Source organism: Cyprinodon tularosa, unplaced genomic scaffold (assembly GCF_016077235.1).
Source record: "Cyprinodon tularosa strain WSP-4 unplaced genomic scaffold, ASM1607723v1 ctg1114, whole genome shotgun sequence".
Classification (NCBI taxonomy): domain Eukaryota; kingdom Metazoa; phylum Chordata; class Actinopteri; order Cyprinodontiformes; family Cyprinodontidae; genus Cyprinodon; species Cyprinodon tularosa.
This window is the reverse complement of record NW_024037910.1, coordinates 80,630-102,802: the sequence shown is the minus strand read 5'-3', so window position 1 is coordinate 102,802 and position 22,173 is coordinate 80,630. Positions and strand designations below refer to the sequence as shown.

Below are 22,173 nucleotides of genomic sequence, written 5' to 3'. Positions count from 1 at the left end.
AAGGAGCAAAACATCCATGACTGGCGGTTCCCAGCTGATGACCCGCTGAAGCCCAGGGGTGTTCAAGGCACACTTGCTCAAGGCAATGGTGGAAGTGCGTCAGGCAGCAATGCAGTGCAGGTAGAAGATCACTCTGTATTCTTAAGTCTCAACCTGGAGGCAACCAGTGACTACTGTGAAAGAATAGTTGGCATCCAGAAAAGACTGGAGGACAGCCAGGAAAGACTGGATGACTGCAGGAAAGTCTGCAATGGGGGTGGCAGGCTAGTTACCTTACCCACCAGTCCCAAGGGACACCCAAGCTAACTACAAAGGTAAAAAAAGGAAAACAACCTGAAGGCCCTCCGAGAGGCGGGGTGGAAGAAGGGCCAAATCAGACGGACCGCATGGTAATGACTGGAACTGAACTGTTTGGCTGGGAGAAGCTAACCACCTTCAGAGGGCTAAGAATCTTTTGATTTTTGCTTTTGTTGAACTTTTGGTCAATTAAACATTCACGTAACCACCTCAAACTTTGTCTGCATTTGGGTCCTGTCAAACCTCCTCCATTGTGACACACCTACATGGTTGTCACACTATCTTTGTGGGGCTTGTATCTTGATTAGGCTGCCAAGTACTTTGGCTGAACTACTGGATGCCCAAGCAACCTAACTTCTTTGGTTTTCTGCTGGGAAAACTCTGCCATTCAATGGCTCTGGCCTAACCCTAACCTGGATTCCAAGAGAAGAATTTCTCCTTTTGGGGAACAGTTACTGGTCACAGGAAGTATCTAAAAGACTCATAACAAATACATGGCCACACACATACAAAGATGTCTCACTATCTTTGTGGGGCTGTTTCATTGACCAAATTTCTACAAACTAACCGTGACCACTGACTAAATATTACAGATTCATACCTAACACTAACCACAATCTAAACTAGAACTAAATCTATTCCTAAAGGTGAATGCTTAACCTAAGAAAAACAATTTCCCTCGTGGGGTACAGGCACGAGGGGATCGAGGCCCCACAATAAGCAAACAGTCCCCACAATAACCTTTTTTTTTTTTTTTTTCCAGAAATTGGGTCCCACAATGTAAAACAAATACACACACACACACACATTAGATGAGAATTTTTCTTTTTGGGGAAAAGTTCAGTGGACCCCAAAAGTACCAAAAGTTCCTACAATGTGCCATATTTAAGAAAATAAACCCTCCCACTGTCCCCATAAGCTAACAAAAGCAAGTCTACACAACATAAGGAAAATCTTTATGCTTGTATTCATGTTTTCTAAAAACCTAGTAGGGAAGAACAAATACACAGCTACTATAGGCTAATCTCTTAGTTAAATGTCTCATTTAAACTACTAACAACATTTCTAGCTAGAAGATTGGAGGAAAAAAATAATAGGAAACTTGATTTAGATATATACACCAGGCAGGTTTTTATTAAAAAAAAAACAGACATTATAGGGAAATTCCTTTTTCAATCAAAAAATCAAAATTCACGGCATTCATATAATTCATGATTCATAATTCATATTTAAACTTTCCAAATAATAAATTTTGTAGATGCTTTTGGAGCACCGGTACCAACTGTGCTCCAAAAACAAAACAATATCCAAAGCATGACAATTTAGGATAAAAAAATTCCCCATATATTGCTTTAGTCTGGACAGAAAGTATCATAATAGAGAAGTGAAGAAATCATGAAAGTATATATAGACTTCAGTAAGTTACTATTATTTGCGGGGTTTATTTGGGGGGTTTACGGTGGTTTTGGTTATGTTTATGTTCTCTTTTTAAGTGAACATTGTTTTATTTCCATTTTGCTTTATTCTAGTTATTTTTTATTTTATGGCCTCCGTATATGTGTCGTGCGCACTAACCACCTGGACGCCCTGGGCCCACTTTTATGAGCAAGGCTGGAGAGTTTGTAAACAACTCAGGTTTTACCTTACCCTGGAATTCAGCCTCCAGTTTTCATCTGTGTATGTGATGCCACTTAGACAGTGCCTGAGCACAAAGTGATTCCTTTGCATCTCTTATCAGTACTAATACTTCTCTTATTATTATTTTCCATCTGATCCTCAGTAAATCCTACAAATTTTGATAAATATAGTGATTCAAGACTGGCTAATTGATGAACTGTGCAATTACCTTTCTTGGTAGCAAATATATTCATTTTTTGCCCTTGTTGTGCAGTAAACCATGATCATAATTTTAGACATTGAGAACCAATGTTCATGTTTCATCTTAAACTGAAAACCGGAGAAGAGAACGCATTTTTGGCTCATAACTAGCTGTAAGACCTCTCTTCTCTGCTCTGCAACTCCCACAGAGTCTCTGCAACTCCCACAGAGGTGTGACTTTCCCCCCTCTGTGTTGAGAACAATAAAGGCCACAGCACACAAGATTTCTCTCTCTTTCAGTGAAGCTGCCTGGGGGGTTCACATTGGAGGAGGCAACAAAAGCATGGCGCCAGGCACAAAAGGCCCAGATCTCAAGGGATGAGTCATGATGGTTGATTTCCAGAACCAAACTGCTGCAAAACAGATTTTGCAACACATTTCTCTTGAGTCTCAGAACTTACAGAGCAAGACTGGAAGAGAACGTCTCCTGAAGATCCCTTGGTGTGAGCCGTGTGGGACAAAGAAAACCCCTGTTACTGTGAGCTTGCTATGCTAAGCTGCTGCTGGATGGAACTCATACCTTCCAAAAACTGACATGGACAGAGGTTTGCAGGTCTGGTACAATAGGGACAGAACAAACAACATGTCTTTTGATTATTTTGATCATTTCATGTGTTTAATGATGAGTAATGGCAAAGCTAACAGGATGGATTGCATGCTATACTATTCAATTTCAATTCAGTTCAGATTATTTATATAGCGCCAAATTCACAACACATGTCATCTCAAGGCACTTTACAGTTCAACCAGATCATACAGTCAAATTGATACAAAGTTCTCTATCTAAGGAAAACCAGTTGATTGCATTGACTCATTGACTCAAATACAATCCCTCACACTAAGCATGCTTGTAGCGACAGTGGAGAGGAAAACTCCCTTTTAACAAGAAGAAACCTCCAGCAGAACCAGGCTCAGTGTGAGCGGCCATCTGCTGAGGCCCACTGGGGTTCAAGGAGACAGAAGCAGAGACTTAAAAGCAGCTGTAAAAGGCGGCCCCGTCCAGGAAACACACAGCCAGGCAGACGAGCTCCGAGCCAGCTCCCATTCCAGAGGACGAAGAGAGCACATCCAGTTAGTCACAGGACCACACTATGCTACAGTAATATGTGTTGAGCTGTTGCTAAAGCTTAGACAAGCTTTATTCACTAAGGATTTAAACACTGATATAACATTAGTGTTCATGTGTTCCTCAAATGCTCATTACATTTCCATTACCAAGTATGACCAAGAGTCATTTAGTGGAATCCTGATGTCTATCCGCTGCTAGCTATTTCAAAGAGGTTAAAGAATCATTTAGCTAAAGGTCATTGGTTCCCGATTAAGCAAATTATTTAATAAAATATTATTTGGCCAAATAATGTTTTCTTCACCTCATGGATTTGCATTGTGAATTGGTCTGAAAACATTCCAATTTCTTTAAAATTAGTGAAAAGCTAATTTGATCATATCCCAAATTCTTCCAGATAAACTTTGGTTTCAAACACAGAATCCATCTTAAACTGTAATATGGTTTTCAACCATGTTCCTCTTCCTCTTTGTACATAGTAGTTAGTTTAGTTTAGTTGAGTTTTACTAGTCTTAGTTGAGAGTGTTAAACTGAAATACGTTTGACGTGGAAATTAATGATTTTTGTTAATAAACTCTTATATTTTGAACAGAAGTTGTGGTGAATTTATTCCATGCATGTGCAGAAATAACTGTTTGACCATGATTAGAGCTCGAATCACTCTTTTATTTATTGTTCTAACACACAGTTAGTAGGGCATGTGTTCATAATCAGTATATAACAGCTGAAATAATATCTGATTAAATTATATATTTACCACACCTACCAGGGAGGGCAATTAACATCTTAAGAACATATGAATTCCCAGCTGGCTGGGAATTGAATATAACAGTTATTCACAACACCCTGCTTGTATATAGTGACAATTAAGCTGTCAGTGTGCAGGCATAATATTTCAAAGGCACAGTACGCATGGGGTTAATAGTTTTCTTCCAGGACAGGCTGATAAAGTCTCATCCTTCGTTGTAATTTGTTTAAGATGTGCACTCATCCTTTTTTTTCCAACAGGTGCAGAATACATGGAGAGAGAAATGAAATAAACGAGATGGCTGAGGGCAGCCACACAGAGGAGTTGAGATGGTTGCAAGCAATGGACTTTGATAAGACGGTTTGAATAGATTCTGACTGACTTGACTGACATGGTTAATAACTGGACTGGGATCCCATCACTGATTAGGACGTCAGAGTTATGGTGTCGAAGCACAGCAGGCCAATGCAAGGGGTTACTGAACAATGAAAAGGAGGTTAAATGTGTGAATGTGAGTGTGACTGGGTTTGACCTTACAGAGGCAGAATGTTTTAAGATTGTGAGCTCACTGTTTATTTTTCTGCCTAGACTGTAGGCACCAAGGAGGGGCCAGCCCCGGAAATCAGACCCCCACCAAGGGAGGAGAAGAGACAGCGCTGAGGAAGTCCACAAGGCACCACAATGCCGGCGACCTGGGGAGCCGTGGGGACGACTCCGTGGGCTCTGCCGGCAGCCAGCCAGCCTGAAGTGAATCTGGCCCTGGGCCCCAGGGATCAGAGGCCCCAGGGGCGCCCGACCCCCAGACAGGAGCCCCAGCAAGGCCCCGGCCGGCAGGGCCCCGCGGAGAGGCTGCCAGGAATGTGCCAGCAGCCACCAGGGCATCCACCCCCAAACCCCAAGCTCCACCAGTGCACCATCGAGCCCCAACGCCAGCCAGCGGAGGGAGAGCAGGACGGGGGGAATGGGCTCTGCACTGAGCAGAGACTTACAATGAGATTCCGTAAAAGTTCACTGGACTTGGTTTCCAAGATTTAAAGACGTTTCGTGACCTCTCCAGGAAGCTTTCTCAATTCAAATGTCTGGATCCGCAGTGAGTTTCAGTCTTATATAGACCAAGTCTTGTATTGCTTGGAAACATGCAAATGGTAACCGATGAGTCGGTCGTTTGGTTCCATTGTTAGCCTGTAATATCTGAAACCTGTCTATGATTCTGAGGGTCAGTCGTTAAAGGGGGGTCGGGTTGTCATTAAAGGGGGGGATTGTCTCCTGTAATACCTGAAACCTATCTATGATTGTTAAGGGGCGGTCGTTAAGGAGGTATTGTTCGACGGCTGGAGCCGGTAGGTGCTGTGTTCCTCTGTGATGGGGTGGGGGGTGTGGTGAACAAACAAGGAGGGAGCTTGTTGTCTTACATATTTGTCATTGTTTGTGTCTGTATGTTTATCTTCTTTAGTTGTTTACAAACATCTCAGGCTTTTAAAAAAAGGCATTACACTATTTTTAATTTGTTTGAACAGCTCAGTTACGCTACAAATGGAAATCTGTGAAAATGAACAATGGACTTTTGCTTGGAGAGATAATTACCACCAAACACAGAAATCAATTAAACTCAGCATACCTGGAAACCCAAAGTGAAAACTAGAACAGCATTTACTATTATAATCAGGAAGTCCATGTCAATCTCCAAGACATCTCCAGAACAGTGGAGACTGCCCAAACCTCCCGGTCGAGCGCATGTGCATGCAGGCGGTGACAATAACCTTAACAAAGGCGGGGTAAGAGTGGGGGGCTGCAAGCTAGGCTAATGCTAATACCACCCCAGGTCCCTTACACTAGCATTTTCTTTGCCAATATTCATTCTATGGCCAATAAAATGTACAAGTGTCATGTTGTTTACCAAAATGTGGCTACTGTGTGTACATTCCTCCCTCTGCGGACACCAGTGTAGCATGCAAGTGGATCCATGGCAAAGTGACCAGGCTGCAGACACAGCACCCCTGTGCTCTTCTGCTCATAACCGGAGACTTCAATCGAGCCTCCCTTTGTTACACCCTCCCCATGCTCTCCCAGTACGTCACGTGTACGAGGGACAATAAAACTAAAATAAAAATGCTCAGATCATTACCTTATCTACCTTCTCCCCCATTACATACCAATGGTGATAAAAACAGAAGCGCAGACGAGGTCAGTGAAAGTTTGGTCAGATGAGGCCACTGAGAAGCTGAGGGATTGTTTCAGAACCACAGACTAGTCCCAAAGCTTTCATGGTGATGACATCAACAGCCTGACTGAAGGTATCACTGACTACAGGATCGTTCCCAAATGATTGCTATGGAAAAAAACCACTCCTGGGTGACCCCTGAGCTGAAGGTCCTCCTGAACCAGAAGAAGAGGGCTTTAAACTCAGGGGACAGAGAGGAGCAGTAAAGAGTTCAGCCAGAGATCCACTGGAGGATCAGGGCAGCAAAGAAGGATTATGGGAGAAAGGTGGGGGAGCAATTTAAGAAGAACAATATAAGAGATGTGTGGAGAGGTCTCAAGAACATCTCCGGCTTTGGGCAGAGGACCAGCAGGGCTGCAGACGATGATTGCCAAAAGTGCAGATGAGTTAAACAGGTTCTTCACCTGGTTTGACTCCTCTAACCCTGGCCCCCTCCCTGCCATCACCTCTTCACACATTTCCAACCTCCAACCAGAGACCCGGAGACCACTGGGAGCCCTGTGATAGTCATGTTCTTTGATACCAGCACTTTCAACAACATCAGACCGGCGCAGCTAAACATTTGAGTGGACAGATATCTTGCTGCCTGGACCATCAACTACCTCACTGACCGCACTCAGAATGTGCTGGGGAGCTGGCAGAAGATCTTCAGACTTTCTCTGGCCCACGCTGTGGTAGTGAACTGTGTCAAGTCTATCTGCGACATCCCGATTCCCAAAAATTCCAACCCATCCAGACTTACTGAGAACAGTCTCGTAGTCCTCACCCCGATCACCAAGTGCTCTGAGTGGCCAGTTCTAGCTCATCTCAGATCCAGTCTCCCCCACACACTGGTCTCCCACCAATTTGCATACAGGGAGAACAGGAGCACAGAGGATGCAGTCTTCACAGAGCTGCACTGCATCCTGTCCTTTCACAACTGGACAGAATACTTTCACCAGAATGCTGTTCAAAGAATTTCTAACAGTCATCCCATCAAAAATCCTAACCAAACTCAAGGACCTCAGCATCACTTTGCCCATGTGCAACTGGTTGCTCGATTTCCAGCTTAACAATGACAAGTCCAAGGAGCTCATTGTGGACTTCAGGAGGACCGCTAAACCTCATTAACGGCGGAGTGTGTGGACAGCATTTATCTTTCTGGGAGTCCAGATCTCAGATGACCTCACCTGGATGACCATCTGCTCCAAACTCATCAAGAAGGTGCACCAGCACCTCTTGTTCATGAGGACCCTGAGGATGAACCTCCAATATCCTCAGAGATCCTCATGAAATTCTTGTGAAGCACCATTGAGAGCATCCTTACTAACTGTATCACAGTTTAGTATGGGAACTGCCCTACCTCTGAGAGTGGAGTGAAAACTTCTCATCTCATCGCAGGAGCACTGCTCCCTGCGATCAAGGAGATTAAGTTCAATTCAATTCAGTTTATTTATATAGTGCCAATTCACAACACAAGTCATCTCATTACAGTTCAACCAGATCACACAGTCAAATTGATTCAACATTTTCTATCTAAGGAAAACCAGTTGATTGCATTGACTCATTGACTCAAATACAATCCCTCACACTAAGCATGCTTGTAGCGATAGTGGAGAGGAAAAACTTCCTTTTAACAGGAACAGGAGATCTACTGAAAGCAGTGTCTGTAATGGGCCGAGAAAATCAATAAAGATTCCTTCTGGGAGGTGTTACAAAAGACTACGAACTAGAACCACCAGGCACTGGAACAGCTTCTTCCCCACAGCTATCACCCTCCTGACACCAACCAATAAGGCAATATAATCCAAATCCTAACTTTCTTGAATAATCTGTAAATATTTTCCATATTTATTTAATTTATACCCTCTTACAATTACTCTCTTTTTGTTTATACCATTTATAGTCAATAAATACATTGTCTCTGTACACGTGTAAATTAATATTTATATCCTGTATAGCACTTCTGGATAGATACGAACTACATTTCGTTGCTTTGTCTTTGTGTACTAAACTCTGTTGGGCTATCAAAGTAGCTTCCAGTTGCTTCAGTTTTTCAGTTCATTCATTGGCGGTTAGCTTCTCGTAGTTTCTCCCAATATTAAATTATTTGAAAACAGCCACAGTCTCGTATTAGAGTAGCAAGATACAGTTGTTTCGAATGTTAGTATAAAGGAACTCAGATTTCTACTTGTCCTTCAAACGGCAGCCCTCATTGTCAACTTTCCTTTTTTGTACCATCTGCCATTTTCGAAATGGACTTAAGATATTCTCATAATTGTGCAGGAATATGCTGTTAGCTCATTGGTCACAGAGCAGGAAAGCAGATAGCTGGTTTATCGGAAAGTTTCATTAAAAAGTGCCCTGTTACTTATTTTCCATTGCAAATTTTTGGACTCTCTCAGTAATATGGGACACAGTGTGTCCCTTTTCACCTTAAAGCTAAGGTGTGTAATAATTACAGGGATATACAGTCAGAAATGTAATATATTATACATAACTATGTTATTTATCATCATCTACGAGCTCAGCCTCCTAACCTTAATATTTGCGTTGCCTTAGAATTCATTATTTATAATTACATAGGAGCGGGTCTCGCAGCCATGGAGGCAGACATCTTTGCACTACGGCAGCGCAGAGCCAACAAACTAGCGATTGCCAGATCGCCAAAACGTCACAACGATGTAGAAAAAATAACGGGTATATTTATTATCTTAAGTCTACATGAAATCTATACCCTACACAGACTAATGAAATACTATCTGTAAAATTATCTATGTAAACAAACCTCATCACTTGAGAAGGTAGGTGATTCCGACGTCGTGGAAGACATTTTGTCCCGTAACGCTCGCCGTACTGTTGGGGGGGAGAAGCGGTGGGGGGGAGATGTTCATGTTGCTGCAGTCTGCAGTCTGACCGCTAGATGTCGCTAAAAGTTACACACTGTAGCTTTAATGGGATGATTCTGTTTATCAAGGGGAACTAGTTATGGAACTGCAGCCACAGTTCTACTGTCAACCTATGGTGAAATATTAAATAGCATTTTCATATTTGTGTTTTTTTTGACGGAGGGAAATTGTGTTGGTGCTCACATATTATTGCTGTTATGACAGGATGCGTCAGGCCAGTGGAAATTTGGACACAGGCCAGATTTGGCCCGGGAACAGGACTTTGGGCATGTCTGATTTAGATGATGATAATAGTCAAACAATACTTTATACAGTATCTATTAAATCATATCGATTGGACAGATGCTGGTATCTTACCCTGTCTCAGAGGGTCCAAGTTCTTTACTGAAGTTGACAGGTTGTCCTTTGGACCCATCACTCCTCAAAGATGGACAGCTGGATTGTAGAGATTCTGCTCTCTGTGTGCGGTTCTGACCTCTGAAATACAAGCAGTGTTGTTAAATTATATCAATCAATCAGGGAGAAGAGTTAATAAAAACCACTAAAGAAACAACAAACATCTGCAGAGAACCAGAAGGTTTGATGATCCACAGTGAAACCCTCAGACTGATCTATTGGACCAAACTGAACATGATCTTAATAACTGGACTCTACTGGTTTGGACCACCTGTGTCAGACCAACAACCTGATAAAAACAGAATCATGTCACATTGACTGTGGCTGAGGGAATAATATTTTTAATGGATTGTTCTGCAAAGTACTTTCATAGTATTTAAGCCCAGAAAGTTCTTGACACTGTTGGATGGATCAGGTCTGGTCTTAGAAGGTGGAGAGCTGATGATCTGGTCCCTAAGATCAGAACTAAAGCTGTTCGTCTTGTCTGAGGAGCTGATGTGGCCATCATGAATGAGCAGATCACATGAACCCAGAATAAAACAGAGCCATAGAACTAGTGGGGCGTCCTATGCTACTTATGTTTTTGCTCAGAGTTGCTGATGTTCAGTGGGCGGGGCCAAGTAATTGGCCAAATGGATCCCCGAACCGTGTTCCCCATTGCTGATCTGGATCCAGTTTCCCAGAATAGAACCTGCTATACCCCACTCTTTCAGTGAGTTAACACTAGAAATCCCACAGATTCGAGAATTTTCGTCAGCCTCATATTTGTAATTAAATATAACTAGGTGTCGTCATCAGTGTCGCCAACAGCGCAATGATTTCAGCGCAGCCCCCAGTGCAGCGATCAGACGATGTAGAAAGCAACAATATTTATACAATAATGACCATTTGTTGACATCTGTGTCCCTAATTGATCCTGTTATCCACTTATGGATGTGGGCGTGGTTTCCACACCGGTGTGCAATCAATAAATGGCAGCAGCTCATTCACAAAAATGATCGCATGCAGGCCAAACGAAATCTCATGTCTCTGTGTCGTATATTGCCTCTGTCTTATACCGGCTGATCAGCTCTTGTGGCGATGGCTGCGCCAACAGGTTATGGGCCCAGTAAAGAGTTTGGGAGCCGATGGAATCGCTTATATTTTGACGGCGATGAAAAGAATTATGAACTGTGGGAAACCAAGTTTTTGGCGCACTTACATCTGCTTGACCTCAAAAGCACAATCCTAAGTGAAGCCCCTGATGAGGACGCTCAAGGTGCCGAGGAAGACGCCAGTAAGAATGAAGAGGCCTACGCAGTTCTAATTCAAGTGCTGGATGACAAAAGTTTGTCCCTTGTCATGAGAGACGCTGCTGATGACGGCAGGAAGGCGCTGCAGATTCTCCGTGACCATTACGCAGGGAAGGGGAAGCCGCACGTAATAAGTTTATACACGGAGCTCACATCTCTGCAAAAAGGTGTGAATGAAAGTGTCACGGACTATATAATTCGTGCAGAGACTGCTATTACAGCGCTGCGTAATGCAGGAGAGACTTTGAGTGACGGCTTGTTGACAGCAATGATTTTAAAAGGCCTGCCTGACGCATATAAACCATTCTCTGTACATATCACGCAGAGTGATGAAAAGTTGACCTTTGCTGAGTTTAAAACCAAACTGAGGAGCTATGAGAGCACAGAAAAGTTTGGCGCTTCTGGCTCCGCAGAGGACAGTGTAATGAAAGTCAGAGGGAGAGACGCCTGGAGCAAGCTTACCTGTTTCGCCTGTGGTCAGAAGGGCCACAAAGCCGCTGACTGTGCGTCAGCTGCTGGAGAGCGCAGAGAGTCCAAGCAATGGTGCAGTTTCTGTAAGAGCGCAACGCACAAGGACGCACACTGTCGGCGCAGAAAGCGGGACAAAGTGAAGCAAGCGGTGGATGAGGAGGACCACACGTTCGCTTTCAAGGTTCACCTGGAGGATGTCCCGGTCCAAGGACTCAAGGCGACGGGTCTGATGGTCGACTCGGGTGCTACAAAGCACATCATCACTGACATCGACAGGTTTGAACAGTTTGATCCAACTTTCAAGCCTCAGAGTCACACATTGGAGTTGGCTGATGGAGAGCGCGCCACTGGTGTTGCGCAAAGGAAAGGCACTGCAAAAGTGCGTCTAAGAGACAGTAAAGGCCGCATCGTGGATGTATCGCTGATGGAGGCGCTCTATGTGCCATCATTCTCCCAAGACATCTTTTCTGTTAAAGCGGCTACAGCGCAGGGAGCGACAGTCATCTTCAAAGAAGGACAGAATCGACTCATCCATAAGAACGGTACAAGTTTTGATATTCACACACATGACAGACTGTTCTATTTGAGTACTATGGATGATGCTGATAAATGCAATGCGTGTTATGATATTCAGACATGGCATGAAATTTTGGGACACTGTAATTATGATGATGTCTTAAAGTTGGAAAATGTAACAGAGGGCATGAAAATTAAAACGAGAAGTGAGAAGCCCAAAATGACATGTGAAGTGTGCATCAAAGGAAAATTTGCTCAGAGCCGAAATAGAGATCCAGATGAGAAGGCAAAGGGCATTCTAGAGCTTGTGCATGCAGACCTGGCTGGCCCCATAGAACCAGCAGGAAAAGATGGTTTCAAATTTGCACTAGCATTCACTGACGATTATTCTGGAGCGGTGTTCACTTATTTTCTTAAAGCTAAGAGTGACACTGTTACAGCTACAGAGAAGTTCATTGCTGATGTGGCCCCTTATGGCAAAATTAAATGTATAAGGTCAATTTACCTCTAATGTCTTTCAGTCTTTGCTCTGTAAAAATGGCATTAGACATGAAACTTCAGCTCCTTATTCACCACATCAGAATGGGACAATTGAGAGGGCGTGGAGAACTTTATTTGAGATGGCTAGATGCATGCTTATTGAGACTAACTTGCCAAAATACATGTGGACTTATGCAGTACAAGCAGCTGGCATTATCAGAAATAGATGCTACAATAAACCGGATATGTAGCAAAAGGCTATAGTCAACTGGCTGGTTTAGACTATAACGAAACCTTTTCACCTACTGCTGATATGACCTCTGTTCGCGTTCTGATGCAGCTTGCAGTACAGTACAGTTTGGAGCTACATCAGATGGATGTTAAAACAGCATATCTCCATGCCCCTATAGACTGTGAGATTTACATGGAGCAGCCTGAAGGGTTTGAGGTAAAATCTGAAAGAGGAGAAAAACTGGTGTGTAAACTGAATAAGTCACTATACGGTTTGAAGCAGTCAGGACGAAACTGGAATAAGATGCTACATGACTTCCTTATTGAAAATGGTTTTGTTCAGAATACTGCAGACTATTGTGTTTATTGTAAGACAGTTGGAAATGAAAGAATCATTCTGATTATTTGGGTTGATGATCTTCTTCTTGCAACGAGTGATGTTGAAATGCTCAGTGAAGTGAAGGAAATGTTGGGGACCAAATTCAAAATTAAAGATCTTGGAAGCTTAAAACATTTTCTTGGCAATGATTTTGCCCAGACAAAAGGGGAAGTCAAAATGAATCAAAAGAAATATATCACAAAAATTCTTGACAGATTTGACATGACTCACTGCAAACCACGGACAACACCATGTGAAATGAAAATGACATTTGACAATGAGGGTGAACCTGCTGATCCTAAGAAATACCGTGAAGTAATTGGAAGTTTGATTTATCTAATGACATCTACTAGACCAGATCTAAGTTTTGTTGTTAGTAAATTATCTCAGTACTTGTCTGAACCTAAAAAACAACACTGGGTGGCAGCTAAACATGTTTTGAGGTATTTGAAATGCACTGTGGATCAAGAGTTGTGTTTTAGAAAGCAAGATGTGGATTTAAAGCTTGTGGCCTATAGTGATGCTGACTGGGCAGCTGACCAGAATGACAGGCGCAGTGTTACTGGTTACTGCTTTAGTTTGTCTGAGACTGGGCCTGTTGTTTCATGGAAATCTAAGAAACAACCCACAGTTGCTTTATCAACATGTGAAGCCGAATACATGGCTCTATCTGCTACAACTCAGGAGAGCATGTATCTTGTGCATCTATTGAAAGGAATGGACAATTTGAACTTTACACCTGTGAATATTTTTGAGGACAACCAGGGTGCTATTGCCCTATCTAAAAACCCTGTGACTCGTCAGAGATGTAAGCACATTGACATAAGGTAAAATTTTATCTGCTCTGTTGCATCTGATGGAAAGATTGTTCTTCATTATTGTCCCACCGATGATATGGTGGCAGATGTTTTTACTAAACCTGTAGCAAAAGTCAGGATGGACAAATTTAGATGTTTCCTTTTTGGCAGGTGAACAATGGACTGTACTTTTGTGAAATGAAGTTGAATGTACACTGTATGTAATATTTGTGTCAATTAAGGAACAAGTGGGGGTGTTGACATCTGTGTCCCTAATTGATCCTGGTATCCACTTATGGATGTGGGCGTGGTTTCCACACCGGTGTGCAATCAATAAATGGCAGCAGCTCATTCACAAAAATGATCGCATGCAGGCCAAACGAAATCTCATGTCTCTGTGTCGTATATTGCCTCTGTCTTATACCGGCTGATCAGCTCTTGTGGCGATGGCTGCGCCAACACCATTATTTATTTTGGGGGAAATATAATCAAGCGATCTCTCCTCTCTCCTCCGCTGCAGCCGTGCAGTCAGCATCATGAAACTGCAGTAAAGTTGGCAATATATATTTCCAGATTTGGCTTTTCTGGTTTAATAACTCGTCGGTGGATGATGTATTCTACAAAACCGACACCTCTCCGCAGCAAAAGCAAGGCAGACAGTGAGCTACAACCATAGTTTCCTAAAAGCGGGTCTCCTTTCGCGCTGGGAGAATTACATTGGACCCAATGCGGAACTCGCTGCTCCAAAAATGCTCCGTCTGCAAGTTGCAAAATAATCAGAGAGAAATATTCAAAAGTGTCACTAAGGAGAGGTGGATTATTATCACATGTTTTGGATTCGAAAATAATACTTTTCTGAGGAATTTTCAAAAGCCTAAATGACAAAAAGCACCTCTGTTCTATTAGAATAACTGTAAAATGAGTGATGACTACACTATAGACCTCTTTACCGCTTCCAAACTTGTAGGATACACAGATAACCTTAACATGGATCAGACTACAACTCTTTGGGAAGATAGGCCAGACTTTATTTTTGAGATTTTGTCTTTTTTATTATAAGCATATAAAAGCAATAATTACTTATGACTTAGATTTATTTTGTCATTTTTTATACACAAGTGTAAACAAAAAGAAATGTTGTTTAGAATAGCTCTAGACAATTTCATATTTTAAAGTGCATCCTTGAAAACAGTTATAAATACATTAAAAAATGAAAAATTAAAGTTCGAAAATTCTTTTTTCTTACTTTGGGAAGATAGGCCAAACTGTATTTTTGGAGATTTATTCATTGTTATTATAGGCATGTAATAGCCAATAATTACACTATCGATCATTGTAGTGCCACAGAACGTATAGCACACATAGATAACCTCATCTAGTTCATGCCAGAACTATTACTTTGGGAATATGTGCAAAACTCTATTTTTTCAGATTTTTTCATTGTTATTCTAAGCAGGCCAGGTGTGCAATCTCTGCAACAGGAACCACAGAACTGAGCGTTGTGTGCACTGCACAAAGTATACCTGTCACAAATGCAGGAAGGTCTCACCTTGGGTTTGTAAAAATTGCTAAATGGGACAATTTCAGCTTCATATGTAGTGATTTCCCTTGAGTGAAATTAATGTTAGTGCTATACTGAAATCAGACTGTTGGGATCTGGAGAAGTACCACCTTTCTCCAGCAGAGTGCGCCGTGGGTCTCCTGGGCTCGAGCCCTCCCGCACACCTGGATCTCGTCAGCTCATCAAGGAGACCTGCTCTAATTAAGCAGCTGCCAGACCTTCCTTCAACGCCGCAGTGTTGACCAAGTTTGGTTAGCGAACCTGAGCCTCTGTGATTACTAGAATCTTTGTCTCCCAAGAGAAACCCTATTCTAACCTGCCTCTGTCTTCTCACTCACAGGAAACCTGTGTATTGCCTGCAACTCTGTTCTTCACTAATCAGAATCTCACCTTATCAGCATTCATCGATTCTGGCTGTGAAAGAAACCTTATTGATTCAGACCTGGTCCAGCAGTTAAAAATTGAGACTGTTCCTTTAACTAAGCCTCTCAGAGTTTCTGCTATCGATGGAAAGAAGCTTCATCAAGTCACTCATCAGACACAACCCCTAGAACTGCTTATCTCTGGAAACCACCGGGAGACGCTAACATTTTTTGTTTTTCCTTCAGCTTGCTCTCCCCTGGTGCTGGGATTCGAATGGTTGGAATGTCATAACCCCCATATCAACTGGGCTGAACGCCACATAGAATCCTGGTCCACCTCCTGTCACGAATCCTTTCTTCGTTCTGCGGCTCCTGTTATTCAGTTCCCTAGAGGTAGGGGGGAGATGGACTCTCCTGACCTTACTTCTGTTCCTCCCGAGTATCATGATCTGGCACCAGTCTTCAGTAAGGTCAGTGCGACGTCTCTTCCACCTCACAGACCATATGACTGCGCCATTGATTTATTACCAGGAGCTCCTCTTCCCAACAGTAGATTATATAATATCTCCAAACCAGAGCGTTAAACCATGGAGAAATACATCAACGAGTCTCTAGCTGCTGGAATAATCAGTCCATGTTCATCTCCTCTCGGTGCTGTTTTTTTCTTCGTTGGTAAAAAAGATGGTTCCCTGCGCCCCTGTATTGACTACAGAGGTTTAAATCAAATCAAAAATAAATATCCCCTACCTTTACTGGCTTCTGCGTTTGAACCTGTACAGGGTGCTACAGTGTTTACCAAACTCGATCTAAGAAATGCCTACCACCTCCTTAGAATAAGAGAAGGGGATGAATGGAAAACAGCCTTTAAGACCCCCTTAGGACAGTTTGAGTACCTGGTCATACCTTTTGGCCTCACAAACGCTCCTGCCTGTTTCCAAGCTCTTGTCAATGACGTCGTCAGAGATTTTTTGAATGTTTTTGTCTTTGTCTACATCGATGATATTTTGATCTATTCCAAAGACCTCTCAGACCACAGGAAACATGTTCGTTTAGTCCTTCAGAGGCTATTGGAAAATAAACTTTTTGTGAAGGCTGAAAAGTGTGAATTTCATCAACAATCTGTCACCTTTATAGGGGTTTGTGCTCGAGGGCGGGCAGGTGAAGCCATCAGAAGAAAAGATAAAGGCAGTTCTGGAATGGCCTACACCTGAAAACCGCAAACAACTTCAGAGATTTCTTGGGTTTGCAAATTTTTACAGGAGGTTCATAAGGAACTATAGTCAGACAGCTCTACCTCTCACAGCTCTTACTTCGGTTAAGAAAACTTTCCAGTGGACCTCTGAAGCCGAGGATGCCTTTAATAAACTAAAGAAACTCTTTTCCAGTGAACCCATCTTGGTCCAGCCTGATCCTACGAAACAGTTCATCCTTGAGGTTGATGCATCTGATTCCGGCGTAGGAGCTGTGTTATCTCAGCAGTCAGATTCTGACCAGAAAACTCACCCATGTGCATTTTTTTCACGTAGACTTTCTCCAGCCGAGCAAAATTATGATATTGGAGATCGAGAACTTCTGGCCATTAAGCTCGCCCTGGAGGAATGGAGACACTGGCTCGAGGGGGCTGAGCATCCTGTACTGGTCTGGACAGACCACAAGAACCTGGCTTACATCAAATCTGCTAAGAGATTCAACCCACGGCATTCAAGGTGGTCTTTGTTCTTCTCACGATTCAATCTCATCATTTCCTATAGACCTGGTTCCACGAACGTCAAGCCCGACTCTCTCTCTCATCTATTCCTCCGATCAACCTGAGACACCTGTACCTGTTCTCCCTGACTCATGTACAGTTGGAGCCGTTTCCTGGGAGATAACTGATCTGATCAATTCTGCCCTGGCTTCTGAACCTGACCCAGGTAATGGTCCTCCTAATAAAATGTATGTCCCATCTTCCGTCAGATCCCGCCTCATCCAGTGGATGCACGCAGCAAAACTCTCGGCCCATCCTGGAGTGAGCAGAACCATCGCCCTTATAAGCAGGCGATTTTGGTGGCCGTCCCTGCATAAAGACGTTAAAGAGTACGTTCTGGCTTGTTCCATCTGCGCCCGAAACAAGACCTCTCACCAACCACCTTCTGGCCTGGTGCATCCTCTACCTGTTCCAACCCGTCCCTGGTCACATATTGCTGTTGATTTTGTCACCGGTCTCCCGATTTCTCGAGGTATGACTACAATTCTAACCATCGTTGATTGATTTTCCAAGGCCTGTCATCTAATCCCCCTCAGAAAGCTCCCCACTGCATTCCAGACGGTTCAGCTTCTGGTGAAGCATGTTTTCCGCCTCCATGGGATTCCTCAGGAAATCCTCTCAGATCGTGGTCCCCAGTTCATCTCACAGGTCTGGAAAGCTTTCTGTTCTGCTCTAAACTGTAAATCCTCTCTCACCTCTGGTTACCATCCTCAGTCTAATGGGCAGACGGAGAGAATGAACCAGCAACTCGAGTCCACTCTCCGCTGCCTTACTTCCAACAATCCTACTGACTGGAGTCAGTTCCTGACTTGCATTGAGTATGCGCATAATTCCCTGAAATCTGCTTCTACCGGTTTATCCCCCTTTCAAGTATCCATAGGTTGTCAGCCTCCACTCTTCCCTGCAGACGAGAGAGAGATAACGGTCAGATCAGTCCATCATCACATCCGCCGTTGCCAAAGTATCTGGAGAGAGACCATCACCACCCTCACCCGCTCATCTGCCTCAGCTAAGAGGTTGGCCAAGTCCAGGAGGCGTCCGGCCCCTGACTACGCCCCAGGCCAAGAGGTTTGGTTATCTACTCGAGACATTCCCCTTAAAGCCATGTCCAGAAAACTTTCACCCCGGTTCATCGGTCCATACAAAATTGATAGGATAATCAACCCCTCTGCTGTCCGCCTGCACCTGCCACCCTCTCTGCGCATCCATCCCACATTCCATGTCTCCCAGATAAAACCTGTTGTCACATGTCCTTTGTGCCCGTCTTCCGACTCCCCTCCGCCCGCCCTGGACATCGACGGCCATCCGGCCTACACTGTTCGCCGTATCGTGGACTCCCGTCGGCGAGGTCGCGGATGGCAGTACCTCGTCGACTGGGAGGGCCGCTCCTGGATTCCTGGCTCATACATCCTCGATCCGTCCCAGATCGAGGAGTATGAGAGTTCCCTCCCGTCCACTTCCTCGGGACCGCCAAGAGGCGGTCGTTGAGAGGGGGGTACTGTTGGGATCTGGAGAAGTACCACCTTTCTCCAGCAGAGTGCGCCGTGGGTCTCCTGGGCTGGAGCCCTCCCGCACACCTGGATCTCATCAGCTCATCAAGGAGACCTGATCTACTTAAGCAGCTGCCAGACCTTCCTTCAACGCCGCAGTGTTGACCAAGTTTGGTTAGCGAACCTGAGCCTCTGTGATTACTAGAATCTTTGTCTCCCAAGAGAAACCCTATTCTAACCTGCCTCTGTCTTCTCACTCACAGGAAACCTGTGTATTGCCTGCAACTCTGTTCTTCACTAATCAGAATCTCACCCTATCTGCATTTATCGACTCTGGCTGTGAAAGAAATCTGATTGATTCAGACCTGGTCCAGCAGTTAAAAATTGAGACTGTTCCTTTAACTAAGCCTCTCAGGGTATCTGCTATCGATGGAAAGAAGCTTCATCAAGTCACTCAAACCTGAGCCTCTGTGATTACTAGAATCTTTGTCTCCCAAGAGAAACCCTATCCTAACCTGCCTCTGTCTTCTCACTCACAGGAAACCAGTCTCTCGAGAGAAGCTCTGGATGAGCTTAGCCTGTTACCTGCCTGCCTGCCCTAGAGAGCCAAACCTGAAGATCTCACTCTGGAATCCATCTGCTGCTCTCAGGGAAAGAGCTGATCAGTTAAACCAAGGTTTGTCACTGGAAAGTCAGAAGCTAGACGCTGCTGCTGCTGAGCACTCTGCTGAACCAACAGTCTCTGGACCCAACCGGTTCCCTCTCTCAAAGGAGAAAGCCTGAACCTCTTCAAGGTATTTCCAGAAACATCTGAAACTCAACTATTCACCTGTTTAACTGGCTAATCAAACTATCTGTCTCTGCAGACGTCAGAGAATCCTGCCCGGACCAGTTTCCTCAATCCAGTCCATGATTATTATTGTGAAATCTTTCAGTAAACTCTGTTGAACTTTTTATCAGTCTCCAGTGGTGTTCTGCATGTGGGTTTAATCCCTAAACCAACCATGACAGACTGTAATTTTCTAAGCTGAAATGTTGAATCACATGAAAAGGCCAGACAAGACAAAATACTATAATATAATATAATTGAATATAATATATTATTCTCTAAGTTGTTCTTTCTTTCACATAGTGAGCTTTGCAATATAAATGAGTCAGTTGGTGAATAGACAATATAAATAGGCTCTGCCTTGCCTTGTTGGAAAAGCATGGTTATGACCTGTTCTCAGCTCAGGAACTAGGACCCGTATGATATCTGGTTGCTCAATAGGTTTGCCTAAATAATAGATTAAGATATGACTTATCAACTAATTCCTGCAAAAAGGCCTGATGTTGCAGGGGCAGGTAATGAAAAGTGTTTGGAGCATGCTCTGGTTCTGATGCCAGTTTGTTTCAGCCTTTATCCAGTCTCATGTAGAAGGGCTGGTTATATCACAGGTTATTAGCATTACAACAAGGACAGTTAGCAAGGTAGAGTGAATACACTAACTAGAAGAGGGGAGGGGGGCTTGCAGGAAAACTGAAATTCTTCGGGACATCTAGGGTTAAGAGACAATTTCAACGACTTGTTTATTCTCACAGTCTTGGTTATTTAGTTTTCATGTCACATTTTCTTTCCCATTAATTGACTCAGGTCTTCAGTAAAACCATTGGTTCAAAAATTGTCAATTTTTGTGAAGTACTAGCCTGATCAAATATCTTAATAATGTGGAATATTTGGAGTGCAACTGAGAGACTGTAGATCAATAGATTGTAGAAACAGGATGGGTGTTTTTACTTTTTGGGAAACTAAAATTCCCGACAGTGACATGACATGATTTTGATTTAAAGGTAGTTTCATGTTTTGTTTTGTTTTTTCATTAGGATTGCATTAGAGATTGATTAAGAACAGGATAAATCACACTTTGAGCTGGAACTGGAGAAACCAAGACCAGTTCTTAGAAGATACCCAAGATACCCTCAGGAGCTTAACAGATTAGCTGGGTCAAACTTTTATAAATAGGGCTGGAGGGTTAAAAACAATTCTGATGTGAAATGACCCTGGGTTTTCAGCCTCCTGTTTTTATCCATTTTTATTTTTATCAGTGTATATAATGCCGTTTGGAAACTGCCTAGGCACAAACTGATTAATTTGCATCTCTAACCATTACTAACACTTATCTTTTCCCTGTTCATCTGTTGCCTACTTTTCTTGCATGACTTGTTAAATTCTACTAACTTTACACATTTTTGTGAATGAAGTGATTAACTATTGATTAATTAATTAACTGTTTGATTGTTTTTTCTTGGTAACAAACCTGACGGGTCATTTACTTTTACCCTGCTTGTAGATAGTGACAGTGAGGTTGTCAGTGAGCAGGCATGATAATTCGGAGGCCCAGTTTTGAGAATGAGGAGATAGTTTTGCTTAAATAGTTTTTTTTGTTGTTGTTGTTTTTTCAGGCTGTGTTGGTAACAATCCTTAAATGTTAACATTGTTTCTTCCTGGACAGGCTGGCAAAGTCTCATCCTTCATTGTGTTTTGTTTAAGATGTGCATTAACCCTCATTTTCCCAGCAGGGAAATCGAAATTGGAGAAATCGTAGACACCACGGGGATTTTTGTTGTCTTACATGTTTGTCATTGTTTGTGTCTGTATGTTTGTCTTTTTCTGTTTGTTAACTAACATCTTAGGCTTTACGAAAAAAAAGAAAGAGGTGACACATATGTTAATTTTGTTTGAATAGCACTGATTACTCTACGGATGGAAATGTTTCAAAATGAACAGTGGATTTTGTTTGGAGAGACATTGGACACTTTCCTTTTTGAGTCACAGGAGGGATTACACTACAGGGGACACAGAGACTAATTTTACACCTAAGCTTCAGAAGGACGGATGGTGTGCAGCTGCTGAAATGCAGACATTAAGGAGGTGACTGGATGCCCACTGCTTCGGATGAAAGCAGGCCACTGGCAGTGATGGGGTGATGGAAGGTCATGGGATCATCGGAAAAGACTGATGAAAAAAGATAAGTGAACTGACACACCAGATTTCTTATTCACAATTGAAAGTTATGAGCAACTTATTAAAAACAGGTTGATTAATAGAGATCCATGAATAATATATTTGGTTTACAGGGATCAACAGGTAGATGTAATACCTTTCTAAACGACACGCCAGTAGTTGGGGATTTTTATTTTTAAAAATTATCAGTAGTGATGGTAACAACATAGAGTTTAATTATAGGAATATTTTTCTCCAGACACACCAAGATCAAGTTTTATGCAATTTTTGCCGAGAGTGGGATTTCCCTGGGATCACCCTGGTTTTTACTACCTTTTAGAGAAGGTAGGGTTTTCCGGTGGAGAAAGGC

General features: G+C 43.0%; 1 protein-coding gene across 6 annotated transcripts in view; it reads right to left on the bottom strand.

Annotated features, from left to right (window-relative positions):
• LOC119792286 (NACHT, LRR and PYD domains-containing protein 12-like) overlaps positions 1-22,173 on the bottom strand; it is a 106,333-nt gene that overhangs the window by 30,553 nt on the left and 53,607 nt on the right. For 5 of the 6 annotated variants that reach the window (XM_038298897.1, XM_038298889.1, XM_038298870.1 and 2 more), the window contains one exon: positions 9,456-9,575. The exons of the other annotated variant lie outside the window; for it this stretch is intronic. In XM_038298897.1, the coding sequence (XP_038154825.1) occupies positions 9,456-9,575 (120 nt within the window). The remainder of the gene's footprint in view (positions 1-9,455; positions 9,576-22,173) is intronic. 6 annotated transcript variants of the gene reach the window in all.